Source organism: Pleurotus ostreatus, assembly GCF_014466165.1.
Source record: "Pleurotus ostreatus strain PC9 chromosome Unknown scaffold_3, whole genome shotgun sequence".
Taxonomy (NCBI): domain Eukaryota; kingdom Fungi; phylum Basidiomycota; class Agaricomycetes; order Agaricales; family Pleurotaceae; genus Pleurotus; species Pleurotus ostreatus.
The window spans coordinates 221,072-236,235 of record NW_023503158.1 but is presented as its reverse complement, the minus strand read 5'-3'; the positions used below and the strand labels follow the sequence as shown (position 1 = coordinate 236,235).

Here is a 15,164-nt window from a genome sequence, read left to right as displayed (position 1 = left end):
GGGCTCGAAACGCCGTTTCCTCAGGTTAAGGTTTGTGGGAATGTTTTATTGACTGTGGTAATATGCACGTGCTCTGGGATGGTAGATGGCAATCCGCAAAGCTATGATATCTACGGAACCCTAATCCTACGTCGAGCGATGCTGCTTCTGTCCGAGAGTTGGTTCCTTGGGCCGTGTACTGAGCGCTGCGATCTTGGAAGTTCAAGGAAGTTAACAAATATCTTGCGCTTGGGTAGATCTAGATAAGCGCAATGATGCTGGCGTGGCCTGCAGGCGTTCAGCCAGATGCGGCGTGGCACCAGCAAACTTCAAGTGACTAGAGGAAGTTCAACATACAAATTGACGTAAGTAGTTTTTCAATCGATACGCCCCTCATTCGGTGAGTTTGACTGCATTCAGTTTTGCATTATATCTGACTAGTCTTCATCGTGCAAGATACCATGCCCATTCACTCACTTTGGGCCCCATGTATAGCCCATGTGGATAGAATGTTCTTATCAAGGTTACTCGTTCTCATGCACCACGGCTCTGAAGTGCTTGAAAGTCAATATTTTGAGGAAAATTTTGAAACTTTGAGAAAAGAAGTTGCCACGTACGTCCTTGTTCAATTCTTTATGTGCAGTCCTCAGAATGCTCGCCGCCCCAAGGGTATTTCAGGACATGGTGAAAACCATGAGGGGCAAACCCAAATTAGAGGAGTTAGGGAAGGCGTGTGACAACGCTCGCGCCCAGATGACGAGGTTGTTAGCCACAATTGTAAGTACGTGCATGCTCATTTAGTCTATTTCTTGGAGCTTCAGGAATATACTAGCACGGCGGTAAATCTGCTTCAAACTTCGAAGAAAAGTACCAGGTCGCAGCTGAGGATGACGGAAAAGCACATGCACGGCGTAAGACAGTCCTAGCCGCACTAAAGATCGTATGTCTTTTCCTATTGCTCCATCCAGAACTAGTCAATTCAAGATTAGGCGCAGTCTGGGGAGACTACTCCTAAAAAAAGTAAGAAGTTATGGGTCTCCGTCGTGAAGAAGCACATAGACAATGAAGAGGAGTGGCATCATATAGCTGGTTAGAACTTCCCCATTTCATATCGGGAAGCTCATTCGTGCTGGACACAGAAACTGGCTATCATACAACAGATCGCCTAGACTGGGTTCTCTGGCAACTAATCCGTCGGCATTCTATCGAGCTGCGCTTGAATCCTCGACTATACATGTACAAGAACTCGGAGTCAAACATGGAAGTAGTTCCATTTAATGAGGTCCTGGGTCTGGAAACTCGTCCTCTTTATGTTCTGCTCGACAGAGAGAAGACCATCTCGGTGGGCGATCAACTCTACGGCAATATATTTGGCTGTCTCCAAAAGCGAAGCCAAGTGGGCTTTATGCTGAAGCGTACGCCGCCCCACTTCCGCTGTCACGCTGATACTGAATATGACGGGATAGGACCATCGGGACATCTTGTGTCTATCTGTCATCCAAATAAACTGACCCTAAAGGCCCGTTGGAACGACGGCGTCACAGAGTCTGAATTTCAGGCGAAGCCGGATGAACTTGGTCAGCTTCTCCGTCGCATTGCAACGGACGAACAAAGCAAGTGGATGGTAACGTTCGACGGCTCAGGCCGTGTTGCGGATGTCCTTGTGGGCGACCCCAGGTTTCGGGTAGATCCTCCGGCCACAGGGGATGGCCTGTTGGACCCCACAGGTCCGTCAACGACTGGCTTGCCACTCCCCAAAGAATTCGATATTATGCCATCGGGTCTTGTTCACACAGAGGCGTCAGTGTCAAATACATCGACGGTACCGACTTCCATCCCCGAAGCCCCTAGCATTCCCTTCGCGAAAGAACCAACATTAATGAGTTCTTCTTCGAGAGGATCCCTCGTGACTGTCGCAATAGATATAACTAAACGGCATATCGAGAATCAAGGTGCATCGAGAATACCTGGGCCTCGATCGAGCCACGGTATAGCACCAACTTCCCCACTTCCGCCCCAGGCTTCGTACGCAACGCAGCCACCCCAACCAGTTTCCCGCTTTGGGTCGCTCTATACCACGAGCCACGGCTCCGCCGTACCCCGCAGCTCGGGCTTGAAGGAAGAACCAGTCGTGACTCCTTCTACTCGTATCGATATACCAACACAGGCTCTACCGAGAAGTGATGCTAAATCTCCTGCCATTAATCATGATACAGCTCTCTCGTCCCAGAAAATGGAAACAGTCGATCCCGGTTCCTCAACGGTTCCACAAATCATAACGAGCGGGCGCCAGTCCAGGGCTTCCGAATCTTCTGGGTTCAGTAGAATCATCCCATCCAGTCTTCAAGATACGAAGGTAATGGTCTTATACGGTTTCCTCATGTTCCATCTACTGACCTGTGCGCCTATCCGCTTAGCGGCGAGGCCCTAATACGGCAAATATGCAGGCTGACAAAAAGGACGGTTACAAAGGAACCATTCCGACCCACCGTCCGATGCCCCAAGTTCGAGATGGTCAAGAAGCTATAAAACGAGACACTGCTGATCCGCCGCTGGGGAAAGTCACTGGTGTCTCCTCAAATCCTAGCTCTGATCCATCCGTTCCCCCTTCCAAAGTTTCGAATCGTGCTGAAACCAAGGTAGAGATGTATTTCTTCAGATCCTGATAAGTATACTGACTTGTACGTCGCAGAAGGAAGGTTGGTTTCAACGAAGAGTGATCAAGCCCTTTAAACGAACCTTTGGAGTATGATGGATCTTGACGTATCTGTTACTAGCTCTTTCCTGCCTCTGATGCATACCGTCAGTAGATAATCTACGTTAGCGACAGACTGAATTCAAGGACGCTGTGCTTCGATAATACCATACTTGCCGTGGCCCTTTATACATAGATAAATACTGAATACATATGATAGATATGTGTCCGTTGCACTGTGTCCGAACGCCAACCAAAATTGCTACAACCTCGGTCGACATCATACGACCGCGCAGACAACGGTGCTTGTTGTCCTGGGCCGGTTTTGAGGAAGCAGCGGTGTGCTGTCATGGGGGAAAAACGCTCTGTAGGGCAAGAAGCAAAGGAGCGGCAGGATCCCGAAGACTGCTACACAGACGACTGTGATACTGACGGCAGCATCTGTGTGGACCCAAGTCATCAGGACTAATGCAGCCCAGAAAGAAGGAATCCCGATGAGCATGGAAGCGAACCCTGCGATTCAGAATTCCTGAGTTAGTGGCGACGTTGGGGTGACAGAAGACACTTACAATGGTAAAAGACATACATCCAAGAACGACCAGCCCCGTAAAGCCGCAATAGCGACTTTGCATTCGCGTTGACCCACCCTGCGGTGGGAAGCGATTCCATGGGGCGCGAAGACGAGTTGAAGTCTAGCTCCCCAATACGGTCAATGAGAACAATGGAGGCAGTGGAAGCACTGGAGTTGAGGATCAGCGATATATATGCGAGGATTTGAAAGGCAGTGTCTCCGGGCGAATCGATGGTTCCCATGAGCTGGCTTCCTTGCAGTAATAACTGCATGCTGAGGAGGGCAAAGATGGCTGACTGAGCGAATGCAGTAAAGTAAATACACATTGATTGGATGCAAGGGCATAGGTACTTACAACGAACGCTGAAGTGCGAAACAGTACCAGCCAACCTTGCTGAAGCGCCTTTACTATAGGCGGTAGCTCGTCTAGCGGCGCCATGGTCAACGGGTTGTCAGCAGCAGGGTACTGATTGGTGTAGCAATGGCGTACATTGTAGCTTGATTTCATGGGAGCTTACACTTGACATGTTGGGAGCGTTCGATTCGACTGTTCAATATATGGGGTATTGCAGGAGCGCACGACACGGCGCCGCTTTTCAACCAACGTAGTAAGCTGTGCGACAGCGAAGAAAGGTAAGAACATTCATAGGCGACTCTCGGTCATGAAGTCCTGCCTGAGTCCCTTGTACAGTTGAAACCATTACCAACTACATCAAATACGCGAACGAGGATGGACGTTTTGAACGAGTTGTGCACTCCTGGACTCACTCGGCTGGTACGCTCAAGGCGAACCACGTGGTAGACATACTGCCAACTCACAGCAAATATCGGCCTTGATCTATTAAAAGGCGAGGGATATAATCTGATTCATCGGGCCCTATTAGTACGTATAGTTCACGACGCAAAAATCACAAAGCGGAATTGATCCTGAATCGATACTAGTGCTCGAGGCGGGATCTTCCTGGGAGGAAGTACAAGAACGGGGGAAGGCAGACTATGATGATCACAACGAAGAGGGTAATCTCGACCCATTTAACTTCCACAGTGGCGATGAACAGAAGGATTTCTGCGACGGTGATGACGAACCCGCTAACAAACAATACAAGCCCTATTGTGAAGTATTATCAATATGTTGAGCGAGATTTAAAAACGACGAACAATATATGAGGAAGAATCTCCACGAGTAGATACCCTTGGGGGCACCAAATCCTTGTAGTATCTGCATCATGTGCTCGGTCGTTGTACCCCTTTCCACCGCGGACCTTTTCAATCGGCAACGCTGACAAGAGGACTTGTAACAGAGATCGCTAATCATGTCGGTGACGACCATGGCAGTAACAGTCGCGCAACTATTAGTCACGACGGAGATATACGCCAAAATCAGAAGCGATGGGGGGCAGACACCAGCGGGAATGTCAGAGAAATTATCTTTATCTTTGAATAGGATCAGGAGGTTGATCGCGTTGGCAGCAAGGAGGGCAGACTTGTCGCGGCGCGAAAGACGTCCCGTAAGTTCAGTATTAGCCATAATATCGGAAATGCGACGTACGACGACTGCCCCTGATTGGAATGTTGTTGTCCAGGATTGTTGGAGTGATCCCACTAACGGAGGCAAGGTGTCTTACGCGTCCATGAGATCGCAGGAAAATGGAAGTAGCTGCGGCACCGAACTTACAGTCGAGCGAGAATTGGTGATTAGTATCTTGATCGGTAGACTGTAAATGTAGTTGAGGACAGACTGAAACAGACAGCGACTGCACTTACCGCCATTATGCAGGAGGTTTCACCTTTGTGCTGCAAGCCAATGTCTCCCAGATGTGACTGAGGTGAGTCTGCTTTTGTCGTATCTGTAGCCAATGAATCCCTATAAGGACCTTCTTCTTGTTCGGTAGCGCGCTGCATTGCACGGAGCTTCGGAAGTAAGGAAAAGAACCGCCACAGAAAGCATAAGACGTGAAGTTATGATATATGGCCTAAACAAATGATGCAAGCCGTTGCAATGCCACAGAATCGTCTTCAGCGGTCGGGTCCGCCTTAGAACCGCGAATGCCACCAGCATAAGGGCAGGAAGACGCGTCCTGCTAACATGCTCCTATGTGACGATCTCGGAGAGTAGTGAAGAGTCAACCTCAACGTTGTCTCAACATTCCTTCGAACTGTGTTGATGCATGAGTTCAATCGTGACACGAAGGGAAGGGTAGACCTGGGACACACCAATAGAAGCCGTTGCCTCACCTTTGCATCGAGGTGGCACAAACTACAACCGCTGTCATCCGTTCGCCTGGGTGGGCTATAAAGGCCGAGCAGCCTCAAGGTTTGTTAGTGCTTCATGTACATACTCGTTCTTGGACACATTGCTTGACCTGTGCCGATCAAAAGTTATCTCGCGCGTGGAGGAGTTGTTCTGACCATACTAGTAGATGGGCGCCTAGAGAAGGCGATGTACTGTGATGTGTTGGTGAGTGACATAGGCGACAGCGGCGAAGGGCATGGTGGTGTGTAATTCATATCATGAGGTTATCTCCATAAAATAAAAAGATCGAACAAGTCCGGTCTAGGCAAGGGCATAGGTATGTAGTGATACAAGGTACGAACGTGTGAAAGCCGATAGCAAGGACGAAGAAGTATGATGTACGATGATGGGATGCAAGGGTTGAGAAATGGGTATTAACAAGGCGTATAATGAAGTCATTGTCCATCCCAGAAGAGTTGACGGTGTATATCGATGGAAGATAGTATGATAAATCAATCGTGATGCAAAGACAGGCCACGCACGAAGTTAGACATAAAGAAGGTCCTAGGGCAGTAGTGCAGGCTCGAAGACCTTGTCAGGCGATCCAGGATCTGACAAGCGATCCACGGAAAGAAATTCGCCATCTGGGTCGAAATTTGCAGGTGCCATGTACATTCCGGGGAGTATTGTGGTCTGGCGGGATTGTATTGACGGAGAAAGTCCGTCGGAATTGACATCATCGTCGACTAACCGATATCCACCAATCGTATCACGCCAGAACTCATCTCTAGTTTCCCGCTCTTCTCGAGGTAGGTCCTCAAGATCCGAGTACGATTGAGGTGATGCGGTGAGGAATCTATCGAATATCGTAGCGCCCTCGTTGTCGTTTGGGGTAAGCGTGGCGGTGGATCCCACGTCAACGTGTGGCGACGAGGACCGTAGTTTGGAACGCTGGGGGAATGTGTATTCAGGGAAGGATGAGACGGCATCGGAGAAAAAGGTGTAGATGTACGATAAATGAGTCGATGAGCGCCAAATTCTCGGACCTTCTAAGCGACCATATGATGAACAAAGGATGCTACTTGCTGCGCTTTTGCATGGTCTATGCCGTGTACCCAGTGGATTTCCGCTGCATCGTCAGACCCAATGAGGTCAATTTCAATAATCAAATAAAGAGATAGGACTTACCAGGCAGCACATCCAACCCCTTCACGGATGCAACCACAACTACTACGCACGTACTTTGCTAGCGCTGGCCTGTCAAAATACTGTGCTTCCATACCCACAACAGCGTCGGTGGCTGCACCCTTTGCCTGCCAAACTCCGAGCTCGGGCTTTGGACTGCCATGTACGTGGAGAAGCGCCCCACAGCCGTTCAATCGTCTCGACTGTCTCTTGCCAGCTCGATCTGACGAAGAGACCGGTAACGCGGTGACCTTGAAAGGGGTAACATCCTCTATTGACGCATCGTCGAATCCCCCACAGAATACTGAGTACCGGTACATGTCCGTGCTAGTCCTCGATGATGGCCTCTCTCGGGGAGGCCGTCTCCTGTGTACTGCGCCTGCTCCGAGTGGCTCACGGTCGTGATCTGGAAATGAACCAAGCACAGGGCTGGTATCTACCACGATCACTGGAGGACTTGCAGGCCGGTGTAGGTGAGGTGCATGGTCCAGCCGCATCGCTCCCCGACGTCGCAAACGAGACGCTTCCCCCGTTCGTACAAGTCCGGAAAGGATGATGCTGTCATCATGGTCTATCGATTCGGCAAATGATTCGGATTCTGAGAATGATTCGCCATTAGAATGTCGTCGTCTGTAATCCCTAGGCATATTGAATATCGGAGGGGTGAGGAGGATGACTTATGTAATGGCCGGAGCAGTGCTTTGGGTTTGACTATGCGTGGGAATCTTAGACTTAGAGGCGTCCGGTATGTACCTCCCGGCATGTCTCGGCATCCTACACCTCCCAAAAATCCTCGACTCAAGGTTCTGACCGTCGAATTGTCGTAGCTCCGCTGCATGACACCGATGTATTATAGCTGAGGCTGCCATGGTCAACTCCTGTTCAGAAAGCATTGGTATTGTGCGCTGATGGAACGAGAGTTGACGAAAATGAGGGTTGTAATTCGGGGGAACATTCACCATCATGTTTAAAGTCAGGGCAACATACGCGGGGCTCTTACTTGCAGATGCCTTTAGCGATGCAGAAATATGCGGGCTCAGCTCACATCTGAAGTCGAAGCTACAGCCTACAGCAGTACCTGCCGTGATCCCCCTGATACTAATTTACCTAGGAAACATGTTCACCCAGAGCCAATCCCCGCAACCCACGTAGTTGAAAAACTTCAAGCTTTAGATATGCATCACTTCTGCTGCTTCGTCGAGCTCTGTGGTTGGGCGCGGCACGATGGGAATCGTCTCATGTCACGGCTGCGAGCGCATGGAAGCCATGTAGAAGGCGAAGAGGCACAGCAGAAGCCCCGAGTGCCCCTTGAAGTCTGGACGCGATGGCACTGTCAGCTTACATCAAAATAGATGTGATGCCGCTTTCTGGGGCCTACACCCGTCGCTCTGAACGATGAAGCTTCAGGAGCTTGTTCGAGGTCAGTGCGCTTATCGTCTTGGCCCCAGAGGTAGACGTCAGTGCTGATGCCCTTGCTGCTTTCAGTTAGAGTTCCCGCGCGGCGGGGGGCGCCGCCGCCGTTTGTTCGTTCGGTTGCGATCTATCACGACATGGATATCAATACCATGCGCTTGACATTCGGGAAGCAAGGATGGTTCCTTTTTTTCAATCGCTTCATGCGGCGCAAGGAAGGCTCGTAATTCATTAATCAAAGTATGTCGAGATATTTAAGAGCTCGTCGAAGATACTCAGCTAGCAGGGTCTCGGACTTGCACAACTCTCCCCCGCATCCGACCAATGATGAAGAACATATTCGCTTCGCTCGCCTTGTTCGCTTATTTCTATGTCCGCCCGACCTTGGCTGCGACGTACGGCTTGACCGACAGCTGGACGGGTTCGGCCTTCTTCAGCGAATTCACCTGGGAGAATATCCCCGATCCTACCAACGGACGAGTGTAAGCTTTAGCGCAGAGCATCGTGTTGCCCTGCTCATTCATGAGAACACTTTAGAAATTACCTCGATCAAGCCACTTCGCGCTCCCTCGGCCTCGCAACTGTGGACGGCGAAGATCTCATTCTGCGTTCCGACCATACGACCGTCCTGACTCCTGGCGGACCTGGCCGTAACTCCTTTAGGATCAGGTCCAACAAAGTCTTCACTACCCATGTCGCGGTGTAAGTACTTGATCGTCGAGGCACGACAAGGCCAAGCAGCTCATGGTTTGTCCAGGTTCAACATCAAGCATATGCCTCAAGGCTGCGGTACATGGCCTGCGGTACGTAGCGACCCCTTCGTAGAAGACTTCCGTACCGACGTTTTTTAGGTTTGGGAAGTAACGAAGAACACATGGCCCGATGGGGTTTGTTAATTATCCGCTCCTTACTTCCACGACCGCCTAATTCCTTCTCACAGGGCGAGATCGACATCTTAGAAGGTGTAAACGATCAAGGCCCCAATGTCGTATCCTTGCACACTAGCCCCGGTGCGTATGGAATCAGGCTATATATGTCTAGCCAATCAATAAAACGAAGCCCTAACGTGCCGGTCTAGGCTGCACGATGCCTGCGAATCGCGTCGAGCTTGGGTATGTCAAACGCTGTCATCTCACGGTTTATCTATTGAACTTCGGCCACAGGGAAGATGCCACGTTTGACTGCAACATCTTCGCCAATAGCAACTCAGGTTGCGGAACTAGAGTCACAGATCCTCGCGGCTACGGCCCAGAATTCAATGCCAACGGTGGGGGATGGTCAGTCGTTCTATATCTTATCAGAGCCAGTCATAACCCTTGCCGCCTATCAGGTATGCCATCGAAAGAACGCCGGCTTTCATCAAAGTGTGGTTCTGGTCGAACAGCGACCTCGTTCCTAACGATGTACGCAACTCGGGTATCACTGTGAACACTGATGGCTGGGTTAGCTTTCTTTGTCCTTGTCTGGGACGACCACTTATCTTGTTCGTAGGGAACACCATGGGCGTTCTTCCCCAACACCCAATGCAACCTTGAGGAGCACTTTGATGAACATTTCATCGTGGTCAATCTCACATTCTGTGAGTACCGTACGCTGTTGCTGCATTACGATCCTGACTGAATCGCTTAGGCGGCGATTTCGCGGGTGCGGTATACCCTTTCTCGGGCTGCCCGTCCACCTGTAATGGTTGGTGGTCTTCTACGCATTCGTTAGCGACGCGACTAACAAACCCCAAGATTTCGTCGAAAACAATCCTAATGCGTTCAACGAGGCCTTCTTCACTCTTGGAGGGATCAGAGTATTCGGAACGCAGTAGCTTTCAGGTCAAACCTATATATTTCTTCTATTATTCGCTCTGTTCAGTTGACATACCCCGCACGCCGACTATTACCCAAACTGTACAGCAGTCCATAAAAGCAATCTTGTATTTCCTCCCGTCACTGTTTCCGGCGGGTTACATGTACATGTTATCAATGTTCCGATACGAAAAGCTTCCTCGCGTCGCGTGCAAGATGCTGCAAGAGCAGGTCCTTCTTGGGCGACGCGACGTGGGGGCTGATAGTGCCTTCTTCGTCTGTACCCTTAACAGTGCCAAACACTGCAGATTGCAGTGGTTCGATCTCAGCGTCTTTCTCAACCCACTCTTCGTTGTAGCCCCAGACGCGGTGGAATTCCTTGTATTGGGGACTTCGGTCGCCAAAGGTCAGAACAATGGCCTCTTTTACAGCTCGCCATGCGCTATCGAGCGCCCCGACCACCCATCTAATGTGCAAGTTATTAGGATGTCAATTGGAACCTGTTTGTCATACTCACGCGTGGCGAACACTGAGCGCCTCACCAGCAAAGTGCAAACGACCTTGGCCGGCGGGCACCGTCAAAGAATCATAGGCCTCCGAAAACATCCCAGGGCCGTAAAACGCAAACGCACCTATTCTTTGTCGTCAACCATTGTGCATCAGGTCCAATATGAAAGGAAATGGACTTACCCATCGTCCAACGGCTTTGACTCCAATCCCAGGCATGCATATTTTCGAACTCGCCTTCGAGGACACTGATGTCGAGGTTGTGCACGACGGCAAGGTCCCGAAGCACCAACTCCTTCAGTTGATTGTCGTATCCCTCTGCACGAGTGTCGATGAGCGCCCCAAGTCGCTCGGCATCACTGGTCCAACAATAGCTAGCAATAAGGACTGTGCTTGGAGTCTTTGGGAGCCCTTGCGACGGATATACAATCGTGCGCGAAGGCCGATCGGTTGCCGACTGCCCGCCAACGATGTCCAGAGGTCTGCCGTCTTTATCCTTCATCGTCGACCACCACGCCGTCCTGAACTTGATGCCGACCTTGATGGAAGGCCCGTATGTTAGCTGGCGCAAAGCATTGGTTTGGCGATGTGTCAGCTTGCACTGCGAGAGGTCGATGGTGCGGAGGCATGGGAGTGGAAGAGTAGAGATGACGTGCGGGTAGCTTTTCGGCGGCTGTCCCTCTATGGAAACTTCGACAAGCGAATGGTCCGCATTAAGCGCGACGCCGGTGACCCTGGAATTCAAGGCAATACAACCATTACCACGAGTTTCCAGATATTTGACTAAGAGGTCTGCCAAACCCTCCGCGCCGCCACTAACAGAGACAATGGTCAGTACCTCGTATTTTCGACAATTGCCACGCGAACTTACTCAATTAACTTCCACTGTGGGGCGTTGAAGCATAGTTCCTCGAGGATGCTCTCTGCCCACGCGCGATCAAACGAGGATGTCGAGTTGCTGAATGTCTCGCACCAGTTCACTATCGATGTAGCAAGAGGCTCGCGCGGGATTCCCAAGTTGGGGCTGGGGATGTACTTGGTACTGAGATATGCGCGAGTCGAATAGGCGTCGACTTCCATCAACAAGTCCCACCCATCGGATCCGCCATCGACCATGTCCCTCTTGAGTGCGTCTACAAAAGGTCCGAACGCGTCATTCATAATTTCGGTCACCCCTACTTTGAGGTATTCCTCCCCGACACCAAGATCGGACCACTTGAAGTCATCACCGCCCGTTCCTCCTCGCTTACGCCGGGTGTCATTGAAGTACAAGAGGTTGTTGTTTTTCAGGTCCTCGAAATGGTAATCACGCAATTTCGCGTGAAGCTGGAAATCGCCGGTGTTGAGAGGTTCGTAGTTGAAGAGATGGAACAGCCGTCTCATGACTTCGTTATCAGGAAACCGCATCGCCCCGACATCCTGTCAAGCCAAGGCTTACATCAATGACCACATTCAAATATGCGAACAAATGGACACGCACGTAGTAATCATATTCGTCTCCGGGGGACCCATCTTGCTTCTTGAACTTATGGGTGTACAGGCGACCTCCGCTTCGGCCGGTAGCTTCGATTATCTCATACTTGATCTTGAGGGAGTCGAGTATCAAGGCCGCGTACAAGCCCCCAATCCCGGCCCCAAGGATCCCCACCACGAATTCGGGGTCTTTGCCGCCTTCGGAAACCTTGGAGGTGGGAAGATGACCACTCTCGAAGAGCATGTCCAACGCGTTGGACACTGACATCTCCCCTTCCAGCGTTTCTTGCACACCTTCGTGCCCTCCAGTTGCGTGGAGAGCCTTGCGCATCAAGCGTCGGCCATAGTAAGCGTAGGCGTCTCGAGTTCCCATGTTGCTAATAGGTGTTGAGATTGAAAACAAAACGTATTTCGGGCTGTCTACTTATGCTTCTCAACTTGTGAGTATGTTCGTGTCATGTGGAGTATCTTTTGGCTTATCAAGGAAACATCGAAGGACCGGCTTCTCGCCTTCGCACTTCCAAGATCAATATATTTGATGGAACCACCAATGCGATGCTTCAATGTGTTCTGTCCCCCTTGGATCGCTTCGAAGTGGAAACCGCTGGAATTCCTTCGCTAGTCTCCTAGTAAATCTCCATTTCTGTTCGCTTCCTAACACGAGCATCAGGGCGAAATACCCAGAGTGTACGTCTGCGGCGGACACAATGTCATATGCCGCGTGGAGTCCGTTCTGCATTTGCCGCAATGAAGAAACCCATGATCTCTCTTTGTTCCTAGAACCAAGGCCGATGAGGAGATAATCTGATTCGCTTATCAACGGGCGCAACTAACGTATTGATTTCATTGTCACAACTTCGGAGGAGTTCTTCAAGCGTGTCAAGTTGTATGCGGAGCATGGAGTTCCTGTCACTCGCAATGTAAATGTACCTTGCTTTGGTTCAGCAACTTGGATATCGCCGGAACGTCTAGAAAGTCTTGACTATATCGAGCACCAGGCCGACGTATATAATACAAGCTGAGTGGTACCAAGCAACTACAGTCGTCGTCGATCCAACATTTGAGCCCATGGCTACTGAAACATACCAATCCACCTACGACATCTTCGCCCATTATGGCAGGAACTTGATCAACGAACATATCAAAGCTCGCAAGAAGCAGATCCACGACATCAAGCATCGCTTGATTGCGCTTCCTCGCGACGGTTCTCCTCTTCCGGCTTCCAAGGTCTCTTCAGACGCAACTCGGGAAGACTTGAAGGTTGGAATCCTCGGCGCCGGTGTCGGTGGTTTGTACGCTGCATTGATCCTGGACTCCCTCGACATCAAGTACGAGATCATTGAGGCCTCTGAACGTACCGGTGGCCGCCTTTACACCCACAGATTCAAAAAAGAAGACGGTAGCGAAGGGGACAAATATGACTACTATGTACGTGATCTCTTTTCCGAGTCTTTCAATTTTTTATTCTGTTACAGGATGTGGGAGCAATGCGTTTCCCGGATACAGTCATTATGACTCGTCTATTCCATCTCTTCCGATACGGACCCCTAAATACTGGCGACTTCCAGCTTGCCAGCAAACTCAAGGATTATCATTTCAAAGACACCAAAGGCAACAACCTTCTATACTACAACGATGTCCGTAAACGCCGAAACTCTAAACCCTCGGGTGACGACTTTCTGTGGTCTGATCTGGGTGTCGGTCACGACTACCTAAAAGCCGGCGTCGAAGATATCATGCAGGATGTCATCACTCCCTTTTCTAACGAGCTTGTACGAGACCTCGATACGGGAAGCACCAAGGGCTGGGATCAGCTGATGGAATTTGATGCCTATTCGACGCGGGCGTACATGTCCACCAAATACATCCCAAGCCCTAATTTGGGCCTTCCGCCCCATAGCCCGTCTACTGCGGTCGTCAACTGGTGTGAGACTTTCGACAAGTCGACAGGCTGGTATGATCGGTCACTAGCGGAGACGGTGCTCGAAGACATGGCCTTCGGTCTTCCAGGCCCCTGGAAGTTGATCGAGTAAGCTATGATCCCCCAACTTGAGTAGATCGACCCTCATGTCATTTATCTAGTGGCGGTTCTCAAACTCTCGCAACACTTATGGAAGATTATTTGAAGACCCGCCCCTCCGGCTCAATTGCTTTCAACTCGCGAGTAACTAGGGTCGCTGCGGGGGACAACGAAATGCATGTCTACGTTAATGGCCAGCCCAACGCCAAAACCTATCCACATGTCATTTCGACTCTACCACTTCCATGCTTACGCGCCCTCGACCTCTCGCAGTGTCGCCTCACTCGTCGCCAATCCAACGCTCTACGCCAATTGACATACGGTCCGTCTATCAAGATTGGCATTAAGTTCAAAACGGCATGGTGGTCGACGGCTAAAGACAAAGACGGCAACCCGCTGGACATTGTTGGTGGGCAGTCAACCACTGACAGACCCGTTCGCACCATCGTCTATCCGTCATACGGCCTCCCAGACACCCCAAGCACCGTCCTGATCGCAAGCTATTGCTGGACGAACGATGCTGAGCGCCTCGGCGCCCTCATTGGTACGGGGAAAGACACGTACAACGACCAACTCAAGGAACTCGTTCTTCGCGATCTCGCCGTCGTACACAACCTCGATATTAGCTTCTTCGATGGAGAGTTCCTTGAGATGTATCCTTGGGACTGGAGCCACGACCCTTTGACAATGGGTAAGCTTTCTTTTCATCACTATCAACGATTACTTATATACTCAAATCTTGATTGACTCTAGGTGCTTTCGCGTTCTTTGGACCAGGCATGTTCTCTGAGGTGTATAAATATCTGACTATCCCTACACCAAACGGCCGTTTCCACTTTGCTGGAGAGGCGCTGAGCGTTCGACACGCGTATGTTCTCGTTACCTCTCCTGGCTTTACAATATGATAACCTTCTGTCATTAGATGGGTCGTTGGTGCCCTCGATAGTGCTTGGCGTGCGGTCAAGGAGATTTTGGTTCTGGTATATGGGATTGAAAGCGAGCAGTATAAGAAGTTCATCCAAATTTGGGGCAATAACGAAGAGTGGACCACGCGAAAGGTGACAAGAGGTACATTATTTTTCTCTACGCCTGTGGAGTCGAACGAGGACATGTTGTTAGACCACCTGAAGTTAGATGCCCCCCATCTCTTTGACTAGTAGCCAGTAACAGACCAATGTACCTACACAACTCAGTGAAGCAGTGTTCATGCATCAGAGCGCGCCAAATACTCGTTACCTCGCTTTCATGTAGCCCCCTGTTTTACGATATCATAGAGCCTATCTGGGAATAGC

At 50.4% G+C, this 15,164-nt stretch overlaps 7 protein-coding genes across 7 annotated transcripts; 3 read left to right on the top strand and 4 right to left on the bottom strand.

Moving 5' to 3' along the window:
- Window positions 1–630: 630 nt before the first annotated feature.
- On the top strand, window positions 631–2,645 carry PC9H_004513 (uncharacterized protein; the record flags this gene model as incomplete). Its single annotated transcript, XM_036774097.1, has 6 exons — window positions 631–756; window positions 812–919; window positions 975–1,068; window positions 1,119–1,394; window positions 1,446–2,335; window positions 2,397–2,645. 6 exons carry the CDS (start codon window positions 631–633, stop codon window positions 2,643–2,645), a joined length of 1,743 nt encoding a protein of 580 aa, XP_036632599.1.
- Window positions 2,646–2,954: 309 nt separating this feature from the next.
- On the bottom strand, window positions 2,955–3,684 carry PC9H_004512 (uncharacterized protein; the record flags this gene model as incomplete). The annotated part of the gene is made up of 3 exons (XM_036774096.1): window positions 2,955–3,187; window positions 3,244–3,541; window positions 3,601–3,684. The coding sequence occupies 3 exons, from the start codon at window positions 3,682–3,684 to the stop codon at window positions 2,955–2,957; spliced, it is 615 nt and encodes a 204-aa protein (XP_036632598.1).
- A 499-nt stretch (window positions 3,685–4,183) lies between these two features.
- On the bottom strand, window positions 4,184–5,147 carry PC9H_004511 (uncharacterized protein; the record flags this gene model as incomplete). The annotated part of the gene is made up of 4 exons (XM_036774095.1): window positions 4,184–4,353; window positions 4,404–4,865; window positions 4,921–4,960; window positions 5,010–5,147. The coding sequence occupies 4 exons, from the start codon at window positions 5,145–5,147 to the stop codon at window positions 4,184–4,186; spliced, it is 810 nt and encodes a 269-aa protein (XP_036632597.1).
- Window positions 5,148–6,042: 895 nt separating this feature from the next.
- PC9H_004510 (uncharacterized protein) lies at window positions 6,043–7,310 on the bottom strand (the record flags this gene model as incomplete). The annotated part of the gene is made up of 3 exons (XM_036774094.1): window positions 6,043–6,527; window positions 6,667–6,708; window positions 6,761–7,310. 3 exons carry the CDS (start codon window positions 7,308–7,310, stop codon window positions 6,043–6,045), a joined length of 1,077 nt encoding a protein of 358 aa, XP_036632596.1.
- Window positions 7,311–8,400: 1,090 nt separating this feature from the next.
- Window positions 8,401–9,892, top strand: PC9H_004509 (uncharacterized protein; the record flags this gene model as incomplete). Its single annotated transcript, XM_036774093.1, has 11 exons — window positions 8,401–8,558; window positions 8,614–8,778; window positions 8,834–8,879; window positions 8,928–8,963; window positions 9,017–9,086; window positions 9,155–9,188; window positions 9,240–9,353; window positions 9,407–9,518; window positions 9,568–9,655; window positions 9,706–9,762; window positions 9,813–9,892. The coding sequence occupies 11 exons, from the start codon at window positions 8,401–8,403 to the stop codon at window positions 9,890–9,892; spliced, it is 960 nt and encodes a 319-aa protein (XP_036632595.1).
- A 154-nt stretch (window positions 9,893–10,046) lies between these two features.
- PC9H_004508 (uncharacterized protein) lies at window positions 10,047–12,225 on the bottom strand (the record flags this gene model as incomplete). Its single annotated transcript, XM_036774092.1, has 5 exons — window positions 10,047–10,338; window positions 10,390–10,504; window positions 10,563–11,194; window positions 11,251–11,798; window positions 11,860–12,225. 5 exons carry the CDS (start codon window positions 12,223–12,225, stop codon window positions 10,047–10,049), a joined length of 1,953 nt encoding a protein of 650 aa, XP_036632594.1.
- Window positions 12,226–12,920: 695 nt separating this feature from the next.
- PC9H_004507 (uncharacterized protein) lies at window positions 12,921–15,029 on the top strand (the record flags this gene model as incomplete). Its single annotated transcript, XM_036774091.1, has 5 exons — window positions 12,921–13,280; window positions 13,328–13,881; window positions 13,935–14,563; window positions 14,626–14,740; window positions 14,795–15,029. The coding sequence occupies 5 exons, from the start codon at window positions 12,921–12,923 to the stop codon at window positions 15,027–15,029; spliced, it is 1,893 nt and encodes a 630-aa protein (XP_036632593.1).
- Between the last annotated feature and the right edge of the window lie 135 nt (window positions 15,030–15,164).